This window comes from Patagioenas fasciata, chromosome 2 (genome assembly GCF_037038585.1).
Source record: "Patagioenas fasciata isolate bPatFas1 chromosome 2, bPatFas1.hap1, whole genome shotgun sequence".
Taxonomy (NCBI): Eukaryota; Metazoa; Chordata; class Aves; order Columbiformes; family Columbidae; genus Patagioenas; species Patagioenas fasciata.
In genome coordinates this window covers 150727923-150751109 of record NC_092521.1, presented here as the reverse complement: position 1 = coordinate 150751109, position 23187 = coordinate 150727923, and the positions used below count along the sequence as shown (strand labels likewise).

Genomic DNA, 23187 nt, shown 5'->3' with positions numbered 1-23187 from the left:
TCTGAAAATTCAAAGAAGCTTTAAACATGTCAATTATATTGCATTCTGGTAGGAGCCGAGCAGTTCAGGAGAAACAAAGTTGTGACTCTCCATTGCAGCCTCTTGGCATGACACCACAGGGGATTATGTGAATTCGTAGGAGCTCCTTAGCCTCTTGGTCTGGAACCTCCTGCATACTCCAGAAATATTAAAAAGTGGTGCTGCTCAAGCGTGGGCACAGTCTGAGCCAGCCCAGCATTGTGCCTGCCTCCCTAGCAAGACATTCATGTGCCTGCACAAGGTGCTGTGGAAAATTTCCACCACAACCCCGGTACATTGAAGAGGAAATAACCCTCTCTGAATAGGAAGAGCATCAAATGCCATTAAGAGCAGGCATCTTCCTTAAGTTAGAATTAGTGCACATGATTCTAACTTTGCTTGTTCCACTATCATTATGCCTAATTACAGCTTCACTTGTTAAAAGCCGTACTTAATCAGGCAGATAAAACCTTAGATCTACTTTGAAATGCAGTTAAAGGCTATTTAACTCTTCTGAAGGGAAGTCACTTGGATTTTGGTGTTTTTTGTGTACCTTTTTATTTTCCTTCTGTCTGATCGAGAAGGATGTGACTTTTGAACAAGGATATCTGTTGGTCTTGGCAACCTGTCTGCTTCCCTTACATTACATCAACAAAATTGTTTCGTGCAGTATTAGGTCTTGTTAAATATGGTTCATTTCATAAATGCACGTACTGGATTTATTTTTGCAGTAGATCTTTGGAAGAGTAAGAATGTAAATTTGAGGGGATAAGTATCTTCAAGGTTACATATTATTTCAGTTTCAAATACTTTGTGGTGTGTTTACTTTTGTTATCACTTTCTGCTTGGTTAAAGTAGTAGATATGGCCATATCTTAATTTGTGAATAACCGAGAAAAAATTACGCATATTTTGGTAGAAATTCAGCCAGAAACATTTGCCTTCCACGGCAGTATTTTGTGGCTAACCTGCTCTTGAGAACAGCACTACATCAGGATAATTGCAGGGTATCTCTTTGTAAGTGGCACATTGCCTTGCACCAGAAACAGGGATCCAAGCAGAGGTTCCACTGAGCTTGCTCAGGGCAGATCCTTGCAGGGGTTGTGGTGGGTTGAAGAGCTGCCTTTTGACACTAGTCCTTTCACAAACTGCAGTTCTAAGCAGGGAGATTACATATTGGGTTGCATTTATGAATAGAAATGAGTTATCTGTTCAGACCAAAGCTAGCACAGGTAGATGTACTATCTTTTGTAGGAGAAATATATTTATTTGAAAAAAATAGGCAAGGTATTGTGTGCTCAAACTCTTCTTCAGATAAGGAGATGTTCTTGGAGGATGAGAGCTGCCAGTTTTACAGAAAAAAACATACCCTGGTGCTGCAGGCTTCAGTACTTTGCATGCACTGCTAAATGTAGGGTATCATGGTTACTTGAAAAGCTGCTGCTTCTATTTCAGGTCCAAAGAAAGGCTCTGTTCTTGAAATGCTCTCCATTGTTTCAAACTATAGCAGTTAGTCTAATGAAAGGTTATTCTTTTACCCTGAAATGGTCTCACCTGTTCTCTAGACTAGTAAAAATACAATTATCTCTGTCAGTGACTATATTAGTACTTATGGTGTTTAATGTGTTTTTCTTCAAACTTGTAATTTTTACACCATTTTTCTGTTAGAGAACAACAAATAATATAATTTCTGACCTACTGTGTAATTTTGAATGTGTTAACCTGCACTGGGATGAAAATTAGAATGCTACTTAGCATTTTCGTAACTATTTTTTTCTTTCTTACACCATTTATTTTAGAGTAAAAAGTAGTTTTAAATGAAAGATAATCTAACTCCCTGACTGAGTTGAATGAACTCCCCATGTGAGTGGAATGGAGAAACTGCTTCAGTACTAAAGCTGGTTGCAGTGTGTTTGGCTGCCAGTGCAGTCCAGTGCTTGGGCAGTGACTACCAGGTGAATGTTCTTTTTGACTTCACAGAGCGTTGTCACATGAAAATTAATTTTAAATGGATATTTTTAAAAAATATTCAGGTTGAATAAACATAGTCTTGAAGCTTTTTGTTTATGTTTTGTTTTGTAGTTTTTTTTTTTTTTCCAAATCGAACACATTTATAGTCATCCTATTACAATGCTTTTCTTTTAGGCATGCGGTAGCATCAGATAAGTATGAAGACTTTTCCTCAGAGGTGTGATCCCATTTTTGAAAATGTCTAGTACATCCTTATCCTAGAAAAATTTTTGGTCACTTCATTCCCCTCTTAATTTGTGAATAACTGAGAGAAAATTAGCAAAAATATTTGAACAGACTTTGGTGTTATCAAAGTGGTGTAAAAATTACATAAGCATCCTTTCTCTGGCTGAAATTGATACCTAAAGAAAGGTGTAAGAATAGAACAATGGTATATGATATTTAATGGTGGTACTTTCTATTCTCCAAACACTTTACAACATTCCTGAGCCAAATGTGACTTTTAAGTGCTCTATAAATTTCTCCATTCTCTTTGGCACTGCAGTAAAATTTTGCTATCCAATACCCTGTATTGATTTAAATAAAGATTTGCCAGGAGTTTCACAGCTTTAACTACATGGTATTTATTCCCTTTTTTTATGTGTGTGGTTTTTTAAAACCTGTCTCCTGGTGGCTGAATTTCTGGTACAAATACAAGAGTGACCAGCAGACTGCTAATTTTGATTCACCCTTTCCGTGCCACTTAGAGTTTTATCTCTCAGTTCCTTCTACCCTTATGCAAACAAACCACCATAGTGATTTCTGTACTAATAATCGGGCAGGCTCTGCTTGACACCTTGCCTTAAGAGCTGATCTTCATGCTGGTTTTCAAAACAAAAGTATTTTTTGTTGTCTTCCAATACCTGTTTTTCTACAGAATTCTGACGTAATAAGAATATGTGAGTACTTCTTGATTAACAGATAAGGTAAATTTAGATGGCTTCTACTGAATTCTGTTCAAACCTATTTTTAATTTTTGTTGTTGTTACCAAGTGCGGGGTTTTTTAGAGTAAATTAGCTAAGCAGTTAGGAGACTAAACATTCTAACGCACCCAGCATTAGTTAAAATTTTCAGACATCTTTATGATGACATTCTTCTGTAATGCTGACAGTAGAGATGTAGGGTTTACCTTTCTCTATACCTACATTTAATGGTAAGCTGTGTACATAGCTCCAAGTATGTTTTTTGAAAGTGTAATGAGTTTATTGACTCTTTTTAGTGAGATATGTGCCATACCTTTCCTGTCTTCCACCTACATCTTTATGCTGCACTCTGCGGGCTGCTTGGTCTCTGGTACAGAAGGTGACAATGCAAATACACACATACTGAATGCAGTTATAGTCTTGAAACTGGAAAATACAAACCAATACACTTGCACAACACACTATGGAAAGGGTAATGATGATAGGAGTAGAGAAGGGTTAAAGGAAATGACTAATAGTAATATTACATGCAATAAAGAAATGATTGAAAGACTGTACTTATTCTCTTTTCTCCATGTGAGAGATAACCATCAGAGAGAAATTCGAAACCTCAGACTTCTAGCAGAGATCGTGGCTTGTCAACCCAAAATATGCGGATGCCTTAAGGGCAGGTGGTGGCTGAAATACATGGCATGTTTTAAGGAAACTTTAATTTTAGCAAAAACTGTTAACAGTCAAGATGAATATGAAAATCTTCATCCATTGTGGTATTTTTCTTCCTGAAAGTTGCTGCCTAGCTATTGCAAACTATGAAAACATAAATGTAACTGCAACAGAAATTAGAGCTGACAGATGTTCATTTTTGAGAGACTATTGCTTCCATTATTTTAGTGATAGCACTGACAGAGCTTTTAACATGTCATCAGTGTTTCTAAGATAAGCATCAGTCTTCTGGGGTTTTTTTCAGGGTTTTCACAGTGTAGCCTGCCAAATCACTATTGCTCCAGGCTGAAAATTTTAGTGTTTTTCATCCAAAGAACAATTTTTAAATCATTGTGGTATTCCCAAGTATAGCAGCCAAAACACAATATTACAGATTAGCATTTTAAATACCATTCTAATGCTTCTGTAACTGATTTTTTAAATTAAAACTTGAAATTTGAAGTCAATAATTCATAACATCTAGAAGAGTTCTAATTGATCTGAAGCATCAGATTTGTGTGGAGATGGTTAATGTTTTCAAAGTGTAGATCATCCTTAGCGTATCTTTATAATTTATAATAATTACAGGTAAGAAAGGAATACTATCAGGGTCCTTTTACAGATAAAAGTGTATTGAGTATTGCACTTTTTTATGTGGCAGGGTAATACCGTGAACAGGAACGTTTAGAATTGCTTTGTATTATTTTGCAGAGAAAGGCGTACATTTTTTTGTTTAACACCAAGATAAGCAACAGGCTATCATAGATAACGTTTTCTGAGTAGTCTCACAAGAAGAATGACTTCGAGAAGCCTTTATCTGTTTGTGTGAAACTCAGTCAATATAATAATAAACATTATTTACATGAGCTCATTAGCAGAGGGCTGGATTTGATGATTCAGGAGGCTTGTTGCAGTCCTGTGTTTCTGTGGCTTACAGAAATGGGTGTGCTCAGCATACAGACCTGTTCCTGTTGTCTTCTTTTGCCTACATGAGGATAACTACGTAAAGTAGACATATGAAGAGGTTCTTTGTAAAAAAGATCAGTGGTGGAAGTACTTAAAAATGGACAAAACCTGAACCTATTTAAAGGTTCTGTTTTGAAAAATGCGGTAGCCAAGTCATCATGTATCTTCTTTCTAAATCATGACTTTTAGGCTTGGAAGTCTTTTTTGGAGCTTTACCCTTGCAGGTTGAAGTATAAGATGCAGCAGCCTGTACTGCAAGATCTGTTGTAACAAAAAGTCACTGTTGTTGGGGTACTTCTTCGTCTTTGCGCTATCCTGTGTGATAGCTTCCTTGGTTCTGTATAGTTTATTTTTGATTGAACAATTCATTTTTGTTTTATTGGTTATTTCTGGCCTTCTCACTATGCAGGTGAAATTGCATACATGGCTGCCTTATTTGATTGTCTTCCTGACAGACTTTTAAGAAAAATGGTCTATATTAGTATGTCTGCATTTACCTTAAATTCAGCTGCTTTTGGCGTTTCTTGGAGATGAGGAGCCTCTGAGGTAGACTCGTTTTAACATCCCTGCCTGTGTGTGGATGCAGATCTTCTTCCTATCTCTGCTGTCCCATCTGTCCTCTCCCCTTTCTGCCTGTGTTCCTTTCACTGGTGCCTCTTCCTTTCAGCCTCCATCCCCCTCCTCTACTCACCCATGCTCCGCTTGTGCCTGTGCTTCAGCAGCCTCTGCTGGGCCCCCATCTCTTGCTGGGCCCCCCCCCACGTCCTGCTGCCACCGAAGGGAAAGGATGGAGATCTGGTCCGTGTGGCTCTACCAGAAGAGAAGTGCTACCTGTAGCAAGCTGGAACAAAACTAAACTGAGGCACAGAGGAGGGATTAGACATAGGACAAGATTTTAAAGCTTTCATCTACTGCATTTACAGCAAATACTTTGGAGCAAGGTAGTGTTATACATTATGATAGTGCAGAGCCTGTTGTGGTGCTGTGGACTATGGAGTGCTTGATAGGGCAAGGTTGCATCATGAAAAATGGGTGTTGACCATGGGCTGGAATTACGGGAGTCCCTCTAAAACCAGTCTTGCTGCAGGGTCTGGTCATAGCATGGGCATGTCCTATCTGTCCTTCAGTAAAGAACAGATATATAGATGTAGATATAGATACAGATATAGATTTTTTTTTAAGTTCTTCTGATTTGATAGTCGTGTTGTCTTTTCTGCCATAAACAAATGAACTTGCCATCTAAGATTCGTTCTTAAAATAAATTACACCCCAAAAGTCATAACCTGTTTTTCGAGAGAATTACTGAAGAAATAGACCATTTGAGTCTTTAAATCAGAGTCTTTGATGAAGTACATACTTGTTGAATTAAGATTTTAGCCATATATTCACATTGCCTGTTTAAATTGAAATGCCTAATTAGCGTTTTAAATGGCAATGCAGTGTGTAGTACAGTTGCTAAATAATTCCTTCTACAGTCTTTCGAAGTGCTTGCAAGACTACCATGTCCATGAGGGGAACAAATGTGGAAAAGTACCTTGTAGTAGCCTTGTGAAGCTAGTTTGTTTTTTCCAGTCATTTCTATTACCAGTGAAGAAAGATTAGGCAATCTGATTCCCCAGGAGATGGTGGGAGAAATCACCTTTCACTATTAATGATAGCCCAGGCATCCCTGATACTTCATCTCTCTGGACTAAAGTTAATATGTGAATTTGCTCTCCATATTTGTATGTTATGATTCAGTTAACAAAACCATTTATTTGGAAAACAAACACCACCATGACCACCTCTCCCCAAGAAACAAACAAAACCCACAGTCGTAATCAACTTGGGTGAACAGGGAACTCTTAAGGCAGCTCCAGTGCAGCTCAACCCATACAGGTCCATCTCAACCAATAAAGTGCATCTGAAGGTGCTGAGAGAGTTGGTTGATGTTATTGCAGAGATGCTTACTACCTAGCATCTCTGAAGGTTTGTGAGGACTCGGGGAGGTCCCCATTAACTCAAAAGAGCAAATTGTGCACCCATCTTGAAAAAGCACAAGAAAGACAATCCAGAGGTGACAAGCAGCATCTTTGCCAGAGGTGTCACCGAGCTGACTCCTTTTCCGATGGCCAGTCTCTTGGGTCGCTTCATAGATAATAGTGCAGAACAAACTGTATTTGTATCCTTTTCTTAAATGGTAAGTAAAACTTTGAGTAGTCCTGGAGTCTTTGAGCTTTTTGTTACGAATATTTGAACGGACACCAGTAATCCATGAGATGGCAAAAAGAGAGTTATTTTTTGTGGCTTCTCCTCTGGCTTGTTTGTTCTGTACATGTACTTCACTGCATTTTGGACACAGTTGTTCTCTTGCACTGGTGAGCTGAGCCCATTCTTTCGCATGTTGCGTGAGGAGTTTTGGGTTGCAAATACGTTGATTAATCAAGGAAACTGAAAAGGGAGACAAATACTGCAAGCACTAAAGAGAAAAGTCAAAATACAAGGGGTATGTACAGTTGTTTGGGTTTTGTTTTTCTGTTGGACAGCAGCAGTGGAGATGGCCAGTGCATTAAATTAGTAGGCAGTAACTCACGTATGTCATGGTTTGCCCTGTAATCAATTTAGAGTATGTAAAAGCTTGCCATTAGCTGACCTTCAGCCTCCTCAGGGATTGAAAAAGTTATTTCCCTCTCAGTGTCATTTGCAGTTTCTTTAAAGCTTGCCTATTTCTAAAACCACTTTAATTTCGATTCATCAGGGCGTTAGATCCACTATGAAATAATAATAATTTGAATAATTATTGTTGCTTTCAAGGACTTAAACTCTTTTTCCTTAGCTGAATTCTTGGATTTAGTTGTGGGAAATTGTGTAGTGGTGCCTAACACTTCTGTATTCGCAAGTTGTGCAGGCAGATTTGTTTAAAGCACTAGCGTTTTCCTAACTTTGGGGAGTAGTGACTGACACTTTAAGATAAGTCTGTAACATAAGTAACTTAAAGCTGAGCACTTCCAGTTTGCACGCTGTAAACTAATTACTTGTTCAGTGAGTGGTTATATTCCCTGGGCAAGATTAGTGTGCTTCTCTCAGGGCTTGCTGCAGGGAAGCTGAGCAAATGAAAACAGGCAACAGGACAGAGAGTTGTTGTAGCTTTGAAATGGAAATGTAACTGAGTTTCTTCTTATCTCCTACTTGCTGTAGAGGTCTGTAAATGCTTTTAATTTATCACTGTGGATGCAAGTAAAACTTAGAATTTTTTAAAATTGTAGTATCACAGGTTGTCTGTGAATTCTTTTGATTTCCCTTTTTATTAATGTTTCTAGTTTGCAGCTATTTTTGGGGGGGGTATGCTTTTTTTAACATACAACTTCAAAAATGGTGTTTTCCAATCCAAACAATTTAGGGGGCTGTTATTGCTAAACCCTCCTGTACTTTGTTTATTGCCTTGTTTTAAATTTACATTGCCAAATTTTGATGGTGCAAATGCTGCCTTAACAGAACTGTTAGTGACTGTTGGAAAAGCACAATGCAGCACATGCAGTTGTGTTTGCAGAAAGAAAAGAATAAACCTCTGTCTGTGAGTGTTCATTGATTTCAATAGGCTTTTCAGTAGCTCTGCATATTACAATTCTTAGCACCTAGAATACATTCATATTCATTATGCAGTACAGTTCAGCCCCTGCTTGTGACTTGATTTTTTTTTTCCAATCCTCTCGTCTACCAGAGCGTGAAGTAGAATTATTTTTCTAGTCTTAGTAGCGTGTTCTAGAAGATGGTACGGCTCTTTTTTCACAATGATTGGAAATGCGTCTTTCAACTTCTTCAATCTTGTAAGGAACATGTTAAATACTAGAGATACTTAAAGCTTTCGGGAGTCTTTCATGATGACCCTTGTGGCTATTGAGACTGTGAGGTGCTGGGCATGTATGGCATGCAATCGTTTATATGAACAGTTAGTGGAAGAGCTAATTGGTATGTAGTAGTGCCATCTTTTAAAATATGAATACTCGCTTCTTTATTACAGTGTATGGAGGATGGGGGGGGCGGTATTGATTCTTTGGATGCTGGAAATTTGTTTAAAGTGCTTTTTTCTTTGCTTGTAACTTGGCTTTATTATTTGAATGTTTGTTTAAGTGAAATGGTTTTCAGTATTCTGAATGCCCAAATTGTATTGTAGGAAATTGTTCTTAAGCTGTCTCTTGAGTTTAGACTTACTGATGTAATGTGTGTTTTTCACTTATGCACATTTAAAAACAAGTCTACTTGAAAATAATATTACAAGAGTTTAGCAAATAATTCCCATTCCGTTCACTCACAGCAATATCTGTCATCAGGTATGATGTTCCTTGCTCTTATCTCTAATGTACGATTAACATTCTTAGGAAATGAAACAGGCTCTTCTTCCTTCAACACAGAACAAAAAAGTACACTTGACAGTGTGAATTAGACCCAGATGTTTGTTTGAAAGACTTCATGTCTAAGAGACTTAATCTGATATCCCGATAACGAGAAGTTCAGACAGCTATTTAGTTGGACCACTTGCTTGATGCGTTTAATATGTTAATATATGACATATCACCTTTGTAGATGAACCGACTAGTCCTAGTATTGACCATGATATTGCACACATTCCTGCTTCTGCTGTTATTTCTGCATCTGCTTCTCAAGCACCAGCTGTAGCAACTGTTCCTCCCAGTCCCACATCTCCAATCCCTTTAATTCGTCGACAGCTTTCACATGATCATGGTGAGTGGCGATTTCTTTTTTTTTTTTCCTTCTCTTCTTTTTCTTTTTTTTTTTTTTTTTTTTTCCTCATGCAACTTTTTCCTTTTACACTCTGGAGAACAGGACTGAAAATTGTAAACTCTTTGTTGCTTGAAATGAATTGGAAAAATGTGATTCAGGTTGTTACATACTCAAAAATTTCTATTTGTTCGTAGAATCTATCCGGCCTAGTGTCCTGGATAGCCAACCTGCTGCAAAAACGGAGAGATCAAAGTCATATGATGAAGGACTGGATGACTACAGAGAAGAGGGAAAATCGTAAGTTCATGAAAAATATCAGTTAATTTGGAGATCTGGTTTTTAAAGTGTATAAGATCTCATTTTAACACTTGTTTTTTTCCCAACAGATCCATTAAGCATGTATCTAGTTTAAAGGGGATTAAGGTAGGTATATGTATACAGATACTACTGTGACAAGTTGTATGAATTACGCAAATCAGTTATACAAAGTGATGCATTAAACACAGACATGATGTTTATTTGAATTGCTACTCATCCCATTGTTCTTAAATTTGATTTTTGATATTTAAATTGATTGTAATGCTTTTGCCCAATTGGTGCTGTATGCATCACCTAAGTAAACATGGTCCCTTCTTTTTTTTCCAGGCTCACCAAATGGTCCTTTATTTATTTATGTATTTATTTCATTTTCCTCAGCCTCTGTAAACAAAGCATATCTATGACCTCCTTTGTAGAAACTTACTAATGAGAGTCTAAGACTCCTGCAGTTTCTCAAAGTAATCATGAGATGTATAAGGTTACTGTTGTTGTATGGAAACTATAGAGATGATATTTTCCTAGGAGATATTCATAGGGGTTTTTTGTGCTGCATGAGGTGTCAGCTTTTAAAGAGAGAAACTTCTTGACTGTAGGGATTGTAGAGAAATGGATTTAGAAGTACACTGTGGAGTTCTTTCTGTGATGTTTTCTTTAGGTCCCAGACAGCCAGAAATCTTCAGAAGACTCTGGTTCCCGAAAAGATTCTTCTTCAGAGGTCTTCAGCGATGCATCCAAGGAAGGATGGCTCCATTTTCGTCAGCTTGTTACAGACAAGGGGAAGGTACCTGTCTCTTCTTTCCTCCTCACCTCTGCCCCCAGCACAAATATTCAGCTGCTGGAAACCTCAGAAAAGAACTGCTGCCTGGTTTGCTTCTTTAATTATAATTTTTGGATGTGAGCATCAGTAAGGCTGACAAAATTGTAGACCTGTTAGAATTGACACTAGTGGATTCCTCAGCTTCTTTTACAGACTACTTTCTGAACTCATAAGATTAGAGGAAATAGCCTCAAGTTGTGCCTGGGGAGGTTTAGATTGGATATTAGGAAAAAATTATTTATGGAAAGGATTGTCAGGAACTGGAGTGGGCTGCCCAAGGAAGTGGTGGAGTCACCATCCCCAGAGGTGTTTAAAAGATGTGTAGATGAGGCTCTTAGGGACATGGATTAGGGGTGGAGGTGGCAGTTAGGTTAACTGTTGGAATTGGTGATCTTACAGGTATTTTCCAGCCTAAATGGTTCTCTGATTCTAATTTTACATTTCAAAGCATCAAAGTAAACTAATTTGTAGTGACTGATTTAAAGTAGTAAGAATCAGGCCCTTGATAATTTTCATGAATGTTGTGGCGCTGAGTTCAGATTAACCTTCAGCACAGGCTAACACTTAAGGAAAAGTGGGAGTCTGGAGTTGCAGTGATGTGTAAATGTGAGTCTGACTTGAATGAATTTTAAAAGGCATGGGCAAGAGTCCACTGGGTATTTTTTGTGGTATTTGTATTAATGCCACTGTGAAATTTTAGTCACATTCTGTTTCCTGCTGCTGTCACATGTGAACTCAATGAATTACGAGGGAGAGGACAGGAGCAATTCACTCTTAATGCTCTCCATTAGTGTACTTTTGTGTAGTCTTTCCACAGGTCATTCTTAAGAATGGTTATGGGTAGGTGGTTGGTCTTTCTGGAAATTGTTTCTGGATTTAAAAAAAAAAAAACAAAACAAACCCCCAAAAAACTGTCATTGTAACAAATAAGGAAACTAACATACTAGTTGATGTTTTTCAGCGAGTTGGTGGGAGCATTCGGCCATGGAAGCAATTATATGTTGTTCTTCGAGGTCATTCACTTTATTTGTACAAGGATAAAAAGGAACAAATGACCCCGTCTGAAGAAGAACAACCTATAAGCATCAATGCATGTTTGATAGACATCTCATACTGTGAAACCAAGAGGAAAAATGTGTTTAGACTCACCACATCAGACTGCGAGTATCTGTTTCAAGCTGAGGACAGAGATAATATGTTAGCATGGATTAAAGCAATACAAGACAACAGCAACTTAAATGACGAGGTAATCGTATAATATATGCAGGAGCCATAGTTCTTTTAATTAAAAATTTATTGTATTTTCCCATAATTAATACTTGAACAAAATAAATCATTTGCTTTGAACAAGAGATGAAAATGTGTACAGGAACATACAAGAAAATGAGGCGAAAGGCAAGATAACTGAGTAAATAAATTGAGTTTAAAAAGACTCACATACTCATAATGACAGAGTAGACTTGTGAAATAAATGAATTAATGTAGTTGATTTGACTAAAGATACACTTAATATTAAACTTACCTGTCAAAAATCCCCAATCTTTTTAAAAAGATAATTGTGGTATTAGAACCAGTGTGTTCTGTCTTCAGACTTGCATTGCCAAGTGTTGTGTGTGGTAGTTAAAAAGTGAAACTTTGAAGGATGCCTGTTTCTCTGATTAAATATTGATGTTTCTATGAACTAAATGAGGGGTGTCAAACTCATTTTCTGTGGGGGCCACATCAGCCTCGTGGTTGCCTTCAAAGGGCCAAGTGTAATTTTAGGACCATATAAATGTAACTACTCCTACATCCATACAGCAGGCTGATGTGGCCCCCCGTGAAAATGAGTTTGACACCCCTGAACTAAACGTTAATGCTGATTGTAAAAGCCAAACATATCCTATTGTGCATAAAGTATCAGTATCTGTCCCAATGTCGTCCTCTGTGCATTTTCATTTCAGTGTTGAGCAAAAGAAGGATATTTTCATGTCTGTGGTCATGCACATCTGCTCAGATTTGAAATAGTTATCCAAAGGAGGACGGATTAATAAACGCTATTAGATGGATAAATCATATTTGAATGCATGGCTTGTTTCAACAGTTTGTGTAGTAGTAATTAGTTATATAAGTACTGTGTGTGCATAGGATTGGATTTTTCGGAGTAGCAGGGTGTGTTGAGTTGAATATTTTCTATTTAAACTTGCTTTCAGTTTAACAGGATTTAATCAGACTGTATTGCTTTGGAAAAGGTCTAAATAGCAGCATTTAATTTGCAATTACTTAAGTTTTTTTCCTGGTTTTTAAATATTCTGTCCTTGTCCTCAAGGACTGCTATTAGTGTTTAAAAAAAAAAAAAAACAACACAACAACTATTGAAATGTTATTTTTTGTATGTGGACTATTGATGGGAATTGTTGTATTCTGAAAGTAATAAAGTTTGTTATATAAGATTGTAAAGTAGATCTCAATTCATTTTATAGGACACTGGTGTCACTAGTAGAGATCTAATTAGTCGAAGGATTAAAGAATACAGTACAATGATGAGGTAGGTGAATTGTATGCTGTCAGTCGTTTTTATAGTCTGCTTACCTAGCTGCTTTTTACTGAAGTGATGTATCTTGTTTCAGTTCTTCAAGCAGCAAAACAGAACCATCTCCCAAAACACCTCGCCAGAGTCTGAGTATCAGACAGACTCTGCTTGGAACTAAAGCAGAACAGAGGACCCAGAGTCCCCATTCTCCCAAGGATGAGTCTGACAGGAAACTTCTCACTAAAGGTCTGGATGTTGTGTGTGTTTCTTTAGTTCCTTACAGCTCCAGGGTGAGGCCATCAAGGTGCCTTTCTCAGGTTTTTCAAGCTCATGAATATACAGATGTAAACCAAGTATTAATCAGGTTTCTTTTTGTAAGCTGCAGCTGTAATCACTCATTGCTTGTAGCTACTTCATTTAGATGTTGTCTTAGATATACTTCCGGTCCTCTCAGATCCCCCAAGCTTTTTACTCAAGTCCTCTCTCAGAAGATTTTTGTTGTTTTGGTTTTTTTCTTTGCTACAGCTCCAGGTAGTATTGTGAGTAGTAAAATACAGGTGTTGTGCTTCTTGTGATCAAAATTTTGCCAAGCTTTGGAAATATTAAGTGTAATTCCTACTTTTGTCTCCAGGTGACTTGGAAATAACAGTGTAAATTCATATTTTAAATATGCTGTTAAGAAACCAGAGCTTTTTGCTGAAGTAGAGAACATTTTTTTGTCTTAATCTTTATAACACAGGAGTGAAACTGTATTATTTTTCCAGAACACACTTACTGCCTGCTGAGTTCCAAAGGAGTCTGATATGCTGGCACTGTAAAATTTAAGCACTAACTGAACTCCATCAAATAATGTCACAAGCTGTTTGTTTGGAGTTTTTGGGGTTTTTTTGGTTTGTGGTTTTTTGTTTTGTTTTGTTTGTTCGTTTTTGTTTTTTGTTTTTTAAGAATGTGTAGATGTGTGGTATTTCTGATCAGACTGTGCTTGTAAGGATGTTGCATACAAATTCAGGCAACTGCCTTAGCAGTTGCTTTTGATCAAACACTTCTGAACAATTCAGTCTTGAATTTAAGCTGTGAGAGAATTCTGGTTCATGTTACCAGCAAATGTCCCTTTGCTCCCACTGTGCTACAGATTATGTAACTAAATTGCAAATGTTAGGTAAACGTCAAATCCACTGAAAGAATATTTCCAGAAATATTTGAATAAGAAGCAAGTTATTTGTATTAAGTGGCTTGCAATACAGGATAAATGGGAATTGTAACAGAATTATTCAGTATTCTGCATGAATTGCTATAAGAGGGGGAAACTGACCAACTGAATTTTTAATCTGATTTTTGGATAGATAATACTTTAAAGTGTTTGAATCCTGTTTGGAATGATTAAGGAGTGACTAAAATCTGGTAATTTTTGAAAGAGAGAGTAGGTATACACAAGTGTGAACATGGGTGTATAATTTCATAGGTATTTTGTGCAGCACTGTGATTCAGTAGACTTTATCTTGCTTTACCAAATGTAGATTTTATTTTTTTAAGACATAACTTATGTACCTTTAGTTTTAGAATGAAAAAATTCCACAGTACCATCCAGCTACTTGCTTTTCTAAATCCGAGGTGTATGTTCAAATGTATCTTTTCAATCAGTGCAAGAAGGTATGTTTAAGTCAGACTGCTGTTTAGTGAGTTATTGTTGGAAGCCGAGCCAGTAAAACAGGTAAAAATGCCGTAGCTGTCGCTTGATCTTTGCAAATCTGTTACCTGTGTTCACAGTTGCTTTGTGACTTTAAATGCTCTATTTTTCGTCTTTGTTTTATTGTTTGCATTATACTTAAAAACAAAAAGATGAGACAAGCCCACCAAAAGACAAGGGGACGTGGAGAAAAGGCATTCCAAGTATTATGAGGAAGACATTTGAAAAGAAGCCATCTGCTGTAGGAACATTTGGTGTTAGACTAGATGACTGCCCCCCAGCTCATTCCAACAAGGTATGGAAGGACAATTTTTCTTTCCATTGTGTTTTTAAAATGCTTTTTGTATTCATTACTTTAAAATGCATATATAATTTTTTTTTCAGTATATTCCACTGATTGTTGATATATGCTGTAAACTGGTTGAAGAAAGAGGTCTTGAGTATACAGGTATTTACAGAGTTCCTGGAAATAATGCTGCCATCTCAAGTATGCAAGAAGAGCTCAACAAAGGAATGACTGACATTGATGTTCACGATGATGTAAGTCTTTGATCGTGCTGTTTCCAGGTTGAACTCCCAAAAACTTCGGTTGTGTTGTGATTATAGAAATATAAAGCATGTCTGTCCTTTTCTTCTAAATGTGTAGAAATGGCGAGACTTGAATGTGATAAGCAGTTTGCTGAAATCCTTCTTCAGAAAGCTCCCAGAACCCCTTTTTACCAATGGTAAGTTGTTTATGTTACAATTTTGTCTTCAGGAATTACTGTTGAGCAGTTGTCTTGATTGGAGAGAAAAATCCAGTGGCATCATTCAATCTCTGTAATAAATGCCCTCTTCCTTCCTTAAAGAGCAGGGAGTCTTGGTGATCATAGAGCTTAAGAATGAGAGCTGTAAATAGAATTTCTCTGATCTTGAGGGGATTATGAATTTGCAAAAGAACTGAGTAAAATTTGAAATGTCACTGTTCAGTATTCTGTTAAAACTGTTTCTTTCCCACTGCCATCTTACTGCATTCAATGTAATGGGCTAATTTATGATTTCCCAAGGTCATATAGATATATATATATACACACACACACATAGATAGATATACATACTTATATTCACAAGGGGGTGGGACTGGACATATATATATATAAACTCATGTATATGATTAATTTCTGCCTTTTTTAACAGATAAATATGCAGATTTTATAGATGCTAATAGAAAAGAAGATCCTGTTGAACGTCTGAAAACACTGAAGAGACTGGTAAGCTGAAATCAGGTGTGTTGTAGGTGCATTACAAAATTAGCACTAAATGTTTAATGTTCTGAATAGTGATTGTTTGTTTCAGATTCATGATTTACCTGAACATCATTATGAGACTCTCAAGTTTCTTTCTGCACACTTGAAGACAGTAGCAGAGAACTCAGAAAAGAACAAGGTATCGGAAACAAAAATAGAATTTATTTTTGTTGGTTTCATTCATTAAGTACAGGATTATTTCAATCAAGGTGGTAATGTATTATCATAGATAAAATTAAGACCTTTACTATGTTCAAAAGATTTTTGGGATTAGACTAAGGACTTCTGCAAAATACGCGTTTGTTTGGTGTGAATCAAGTTTATTCAGACTGGTATTAATTCTTGGGGGAATAACACCTTGCATCTTAATTTTATCCCAAGTCTGTAATTGAGGGTCTCAGGGGCTACAAGGTCTCAGTCCACCACTAAGAATAGCTTTTGTCATTTCCATGGGTTGGGGAAGAGTTGGTTTGCATTAAGTGCTTCTGTGCATGCAGTAATCCTACAGTAAATGCAAATAATAGTATCCCCTTTTTTATCTCTCAGGGAGGGGTAGCTGAATGCAAAGCTGTGCACAATGTGGGTGTGCTTATGGATGCTTACCTCAGGGCAGGTAACATGGTGGCTTGTCACTTGGCTACCAGTGTGCAGGGTACAGGAAAAAAATGGTGTGATTGATTGCTGCATATAGGAACCTGTGGCCAATCTTAAATCGTTTAAAAAATCAGAAAATGCCTCCGTTCAAATGAATATGGTAGGTTCAAACATCAGTTCTGCAAATAATACCTTCTAGTTGAATATTAAATAAACTGTGTGTATATATATATATCTAAAAAAATATTTAACAAATTACAACCTTCAGTGGAATTATATCTGACATAAGGAAATGATAGTAAATGCCATTTTTAAGTGCAGTGCCTCAAGCAAACCTTTATTTATCATTTTAGGGGTTTGTGTACTGTATAAATGTTGTTTAAATAGTATTAGTATTATAGAATACAAGGATAGATGAGTGAGGTGATATTATAGTTGTATGACTTGTCGAAGGCCACACAGTTCAAGTCAGAGTGAGCATTAGGGATTTGGGTCACTGTGTTTGCAACTTCCTTCTGGTGAGCACAAGGACCTTGCGTCCTGTGGCTCATTGGTCTGTCCCGTATCACAACAGTAAACTATAAGTCAGAGAAGTAAGCAAAAATAGAAGGTAAGTATTCTGCTGCTTTCTTGGAATTCTCTGTCAGAAATGTAACATTAGAAGTAAATTATGTGAATGATTGTGACATGATCGGATAACTCTGAGTGTATCTCGTTAATAGATGTGTTGGGTCTATGATGTTGGCTGCTGCCGCCTCCTCCAGAATAGTTGCAAGATGAATGAGCTCTTTGTCAGTAGGCATAATACAGTATTTGATTACCAGCTTAATTTTTTGTGCGTCATGTAAACATTTTCAGAAAAAAAAACAACAGTGAACTACCAATGCTTTTATGTTAAAAAGAAATTCTCAGAACATCAGTGTTTCTAAACAAAACAAATAGGTTTTATGGGAAGAAAAAAAAAATCCCCCTTTGTCCTTATTTAAAGTGATTCTTGGATATTGCTAGTGTTGTATTAATGTATTTAGCCTGTATTATTGTATTTCTCATTATAAATTCATGATGTGGAAATATTTCATTTCTTAGATGGAACCAAGAAACCTGGCAATAGTATTTGGTCCAACACTTGTGAGGACATCTGATGATAACATGACACACATGGTTACGCACATGCCAGACCAATATAAAATTGTAGAAACACTCATCCAAAAAGTAAGTGGATGCATTTCATTATTAAAAAAAAAAAAAATTCGTACACAGATCGTCCAGCTTTTCTCTTATTGGGCCAGTTTGGGTCTGGTATTTATCCTTCAAACTCCAGGATATCATTTTTAATAATGTCCATGTTTGATTGTTCCACATTTGGGTTTTGTGTTTCCTGTGGGGTTTTCACCTTTTTTATTTTAAATTGTAGCATGACTGGTTTTTCACAGAAGATGATGCTGAAGAACCTCTTGTAAGTATTGTGTCTTAAATATTTGCATTCTAATTATCTTAGTTTAGAATCTGTTTCTGCTACCTCTAGAATGTCTATATATTTCTTATTGCATCACTGTATGGTTTGCTTCTTCTGAAGCACCTTTTTAGCTTTCATGTCCTTGCAGTAATGAAATTTAACAAAAAAAAAAAAAAGTAAGCCATGCCTTTGTTTTTTAAAGTATAAAGCAAAGTGGGAAAATAAGCACACGTGAGTAAAGCGTGTCCTCAGGTGAATAATGCCATTTTCTAAATGCTGTTGAATCATAATGAATTATTTGTGACACGATGATGAAGAGATCTTTGTTTATTAACTATAGACAGCAGTTCAGGAGGAAAACACTGTAGAATCTCAGCCAGTGCCAAACATAGATCATTTACTCACCAACATTGGAAGAACGGGAGTATCTCCTGGAGACGTATCAGGTAACTTGCCCGGACAGTGTCAGTCCATAGGCTAGAATAACCTACTCTGTTAACTCACTGTAACTCTCTTCCTATTTTCTTTTACTAATAAACTGTTTTTCTCTTTTCCAAGATATCATTAACACTTCTTAAAGACTTGAATTGTTGATAATCATTCATGATATAATTTGGAAAACTTTGTCTACAGGAATATGATCATTAAAAGATGAGGCTTGCACATAATATTTTATTTATTCACAGTAACCCATGCAATCATCATCGTGAGGTGAAACAGATATGCTACTGTAAAGTGGTTTGTTGTGATGGCAGAAAAAGTGATCTTCAGTGTGTTGTAATATTGCTCCTTCCCAGCGTTAGGAATGCAAAAAAAAAATTGAGTTATGTTTTCTTGTCAATGATGGACACCTTAATAAGTATGTTGCAGTATGTCTATACTAAAGCTGATTTTCTTCTGTTTATAAATGCCATCCCCTTGTGTCGCTAAGGACAAGCATTGCAGGCTCTTTTTTGGTGACTTTTTCCCCCCCCTCCCTTCACTATACTATTGCACTAACCCAGCATGTTGTATCCCACAAATGTTATCCCTTCGTCTCTAGCTTTTGTTTCAGTTTTCAAAGGGTTGTTCAGCACTTACTGAAACAGTCACTTTATACTGATGTTGTAACAGGCGAAGTGGGAGGAGTCTATCACACGGTGATGTCACTAGTGGATTCTGTGATGTCCCTGATGGACAGCTGGAACTGTAGGAAGAAGGAGGACTGTTGCCCACATTGTAGCTGCCTTGTCTGCAGAAACCCCCGTTTCTTGTAAATGGAAAAAAAAAAAAAAAAAGTTGATCTGTGCTGTAAATTTTCTTTTAAGAGTATTTTAAACAGATCAATGCTACTTTTTAAAAGTTTTTCTGCTGTTTCTTGTTATCTCTGAAGCAGACCCTGAGGAGAAATAGCATGGTATGGTCTACCAGTCTTTCTAGTCATAAAGCATTAGCCATGTGTCCAAAGGGGTGTGGCAGGGGGCTCAGCTCTTACTTCCTAGGGAGAAAGTCCCTAAAGCTGGAACACATCCAAGTTCATGGGTTTCTGTCACTGTGCTAGCCCCTTCCTGCCCCCTTTATAAATGTATAATCTTGGGTTTTGCGAGACAGTAAAACTATGGTGTCCATTTTTCATTTCATAACTGCGCTTGTTGTAAAGAAGTACGAAACCAATAGCTGCTGAAATCTAGCTGATTTTAAAATTATACCTATATGTAGTCAGAGGTGGAGAGATGTGTAATTGGGGTTTTACACACAAAATATTACTTAATTCATGTAAAAACTCACAAAAATAATATGACTACATGATCCATGATTTGTACATAGGGCAGCCAACAGTACTAAGACATTGAATTTTGCTTTGTGTATATTGAATCTCAGGAGAGTACATGGTACGATCCTGAAAAGGTCTCAGCTGCTGTTTTGCAGGGGCTATATATTTAAAACATCGAATAAACATTAGTATTTCTGTTTTCTATTTAGAGGAACAGGGCTCCTTTGCCATTCCTATCATTGAGCTGGTTCTGCCTACAATTCACAGCATCCTTTCATGGCGGTGGCTTTCTGTGGTGCAGCTTGCATCTTTGTGAGCTCTGACTATTCACTCTGTTCTGGTTTTTATTTGCTTCACATTTTGTTCCGTGCTTGTCTTTTTCCATAAGTCCAGCATTGTCTGTAGCAACAGCAAAAAAATTGCACAGAACTGAACAGAATTGTTGTTTATTTTTCCACAGATTCAGCTACTAGTGACTCAGCAAAATCTAAGGTAAATCATTTTGTGAAATGATAAGCTGCTAAAATGTTAGATGTTTGCTTGCTTTATTAAATTGCTTATGTGCAGATGTACTATAAAGCTTATGTAGAAGTTTTTGAATAAGTGGTAATACTGTTTTCTCATCACATAGTTTTCAAGTGCCACATTGGAAAAGTATCACTTGTTTGCAGTTAGCTGCCTCTGCCAAAGCAGTCATCTGTAGACATAAAGGGCTTTGTTTGAACTCTTGCAATTTTGAGTGCTTACCTCCTTTTTGCATCTCATTTAGTAGCAGTAAATCTGTATAGTGTGTTCCCTGTCATTATGGCATACTAACTCACAGACAGTATTGGTGTTTCCCTGTTTCACTGAGGAAAGTGTTGCACAATTTAACCTTTTCTTCCTCAGAGGGTGATAGCTCCTCCTCTTACGGGAAGCCAAAGGTTGTGGTTCGAGATTGTTACGCAGAGTCTCCTTAGGAAGTACAGCTGTGCTTGGGAGAGGACAGCCTGGTAGAGGGGAGTAATAAGACTAGAACATGGGCAATAGTTCGGTCCTCAGTTTAACGACTGAGTTCTCATCTGACCCATGGACACAGCTCTGTCTCTTAGGCTGTTCAGTAGCTGCTGATGCTGGATGTCTGTGGCACTGGGTGATGTGCCAGCGTGTAGCTGACCTCAGTCAGCTGTGAGCGTGTGGTGCAGCGTTCTGCTGGCAGCCACTCCAGGTGTGTCACCGATGCCCCCTTTGAGCTGAGAACGAGACTCCTAGACATGAGGAAGAAGTTTTTTTACAATGAGGGTGGTGAAACACTGGCCCAAGTTTCCCAGAGAGGTGGTTGATGCCTCATCCCTGGAAATGTTCAAGGCTGGGCAGGCCAGGGCTCTGAGCAGCCTGATCGAGTTGAAGATGCCCCTGCTCATTGCAGGGGGTTGGACTAGATGACCTTGGAAGGTCCCTTCCAACCCAAACTGTTCTATAATTAATGCATTCTTCTGGTTCACTGTTGACGTGTTAGCTCTGTGAGGATGCCTGGTGGCTCAGCCACCAAAAAAGCCCAACTCCAGGACACCACATCCCCCTACCTGTACCAGGGCACTGCACTGTTTGCAGGTTGCCTCTCACTGACCACCATCTGTGAGCGGTGCAGAGCAGCAGCATCGGTCAGGCCGTGGTCATGGGCCCATGGGCGGCAGTGAGGATGTGCAGATCACCTGGGCCAGGAGCTGCTTCTGCTCAACCAGCCCTGCTTGCAGCCAGGCATGGTCCAGGCAGAGCTCCAGCTGGCTGCATTGCTTGATAACCTTCTTGATGAGAAGAACGTGTACTTGTTCCCAACCCATGGAAAAAGTGCAGAGCTCACCCATACGTTATGGGACAGTGACTAATGCAGGAGTAGGCTCTGCATCAAGAGGATGGGATGGTCCCTGTCATGTAGCAGGACGTTCTGGATACCCATTAATGCTTTTGTTACTGTTGGTTGAATAAAAGTTTCTCCCAACTCTTCCCTGTCCGTGGCCATGTAAACAAATATGTGCACCCTCACTGAGACTGTCGGGGTCAATGACCTTGCTTTGTCAAGTCACATAGCAGCAGTTTTCAACATTGCCAGAACCTCTTTAATTTCTAAGGAGATAGTGAATAGGAATGAAATTCACGGTAAGAAAATGTTGTTTGAGCAAAAATAATAAATGCACTATATCCATTCAGTACTTTGCTTTCTATGGTCAGCGCATTTATGCTACAGGAGTGGCCGCCCTGCAGCAGAGTTCTCTGTCACGTCAGGCCTGTGATCCTGTGCTTATGGGGCAGAGAAGTACCCTGTTGGACAAGAGTTGAGCAGTTAGTTGATGGCTAGTGTGCATTAGTTTTCCCTTTGTCTGTAAGCTTACTATCTTAACTAGAATCTGGAATCACTGGATGTGCTTTTCACTAATGATGTCCCAGCGTTGTTCTTAAAATCGTTACCATGATGATGGCTCTTTCCCCCACTTTTCCTCTCCCTCTCTGTAGTGCTGCATAGTAACAAATGGTTGGGATTTCGAAGACTTTTTGAGCGTAGCTCATCACTGCTGGTCTGTCTTCCTTCCCTCAGGTCAGGGAGAGGCTAGATACCTGAACATGGACTCAGCTTCAGGTAGCTGGCACCTGAGCTGCTGTTGTTGAGCCCTAGACAGATGCCAACTCTGTCTCACTATGGCGAAGGCCTCCAGGCAGCTGCTGTTTTCAGTAGATGCCATTGCTGTGTTCGTTTCTTGAATGTCTGTGGCGTACAAACCACACTGGTCAGCAGTCAAAGACAAGGTGGTACCTGTCCCGAACCTCCTCCTCCTTTTAAATGGAGCAGTGCGGCAGTCAGTAGGAATGGTACCTGGCTTTGAAGTGGCCAGGTGGCAATGTTGTCAATGTAGTGAAAACAGCTGTTAGTTAATTTTATAAAATTGAATAATTGAGCTTGTCCCTTTGTTTCTATGCAATTCCAAAGGTAGATTCCTCAAAAACCAGGAAGAAATTTATTTCTATCAATTTTCTATACTTGTACCGATAATAGAGTTTTGTGTAGCTTTCATTTTATTTGAGCTAATAAATTGATACAATTTTAAAAGTCAGCCTAAAAGGTGAAAGATCAACTCAAAAGTAGTTTGAGAAATTAGCATTTTCACATAGATAAGACCTTGAAAGGGGAGATTGAAACCGCACTCTTCGGACCTCATCTGTGAAGCAGGTTCTGTTGCAAACCAGTCTTGAAAAGGATGTCTTGCTGTAATGGGGTTTGCTTCACTAGTCAATCAAGAACTAAATATATAGGTATACAAACTAGTGTTTGGTGAAGGGATTCAGACAACAAGTGGACTTCTCAGGATGAAAATTGCCTTGCTGGGAAATGTCATGTAGACTACAGAAAAAGCATGGAAATATTTCCTGAATAAAGACAGACTGTTT

The 23187-nt window shown here is 38.0% G+C and overlaps 1 protein-coding gene across 2 annotated transcripts in view; it reads left to right on the top strand.

Moving 5' to 3' along the window:
- The window catches only part of ARHGAP21 (Rho GTPase activating protein 21), a 115889-nt gene that overhangs the window by 90043 nt on the left and 2659 nt on the right, over positions 1-23187 (top strand). For both annotated transcript variants that reach the window (XM_071805245.1, XM_065829904.2), the window contains 16 exons: positions 9183-9341; positions 9536-9638; positions 9728-9764; positions 10315-10440; positions 11438-11722; positions 12939-13003; positions 13086-13234; positions 14828-14970; positions 15060-15215; positions 15322-15400; positions 15852-15925; positions 16011-16100; positions 17642-17767; positions 17970-18011; positions 18352-18457; positions 20225-20256. In XM_071805245.1, the coding sequence (XP_071661346.1) occupies positions 9183-9341; positions 9536-9638; positions 9728-9764; positions 10315-10440; positions 11438-11722; positions 12939-13003; positions 13086-13234; positions 14828-14970; positions 15060-15215; positions 15322-15400; positions 15852-15925; positions 16011-16100; positions 17642-17767; positions 17970-18011; positions 18352-18457; positions 20225-20256 (1772 nt within the window). The remainder of the gene's footprint in view (positions 1-9182; positions 9342-9535; positions 9639-9727; positions 9765-10314; positions 10441-11437; positions 11723-12938; positions 13004-13085; positions 13235-14827; positions 14971-15059; positions 15216-15321; positions 15401-15851; positions 15926-16010; positions 16101-17641; positions 17768-17969; positions 18012-18351; positions 18458-20224; positions 20257-23187) is intronic.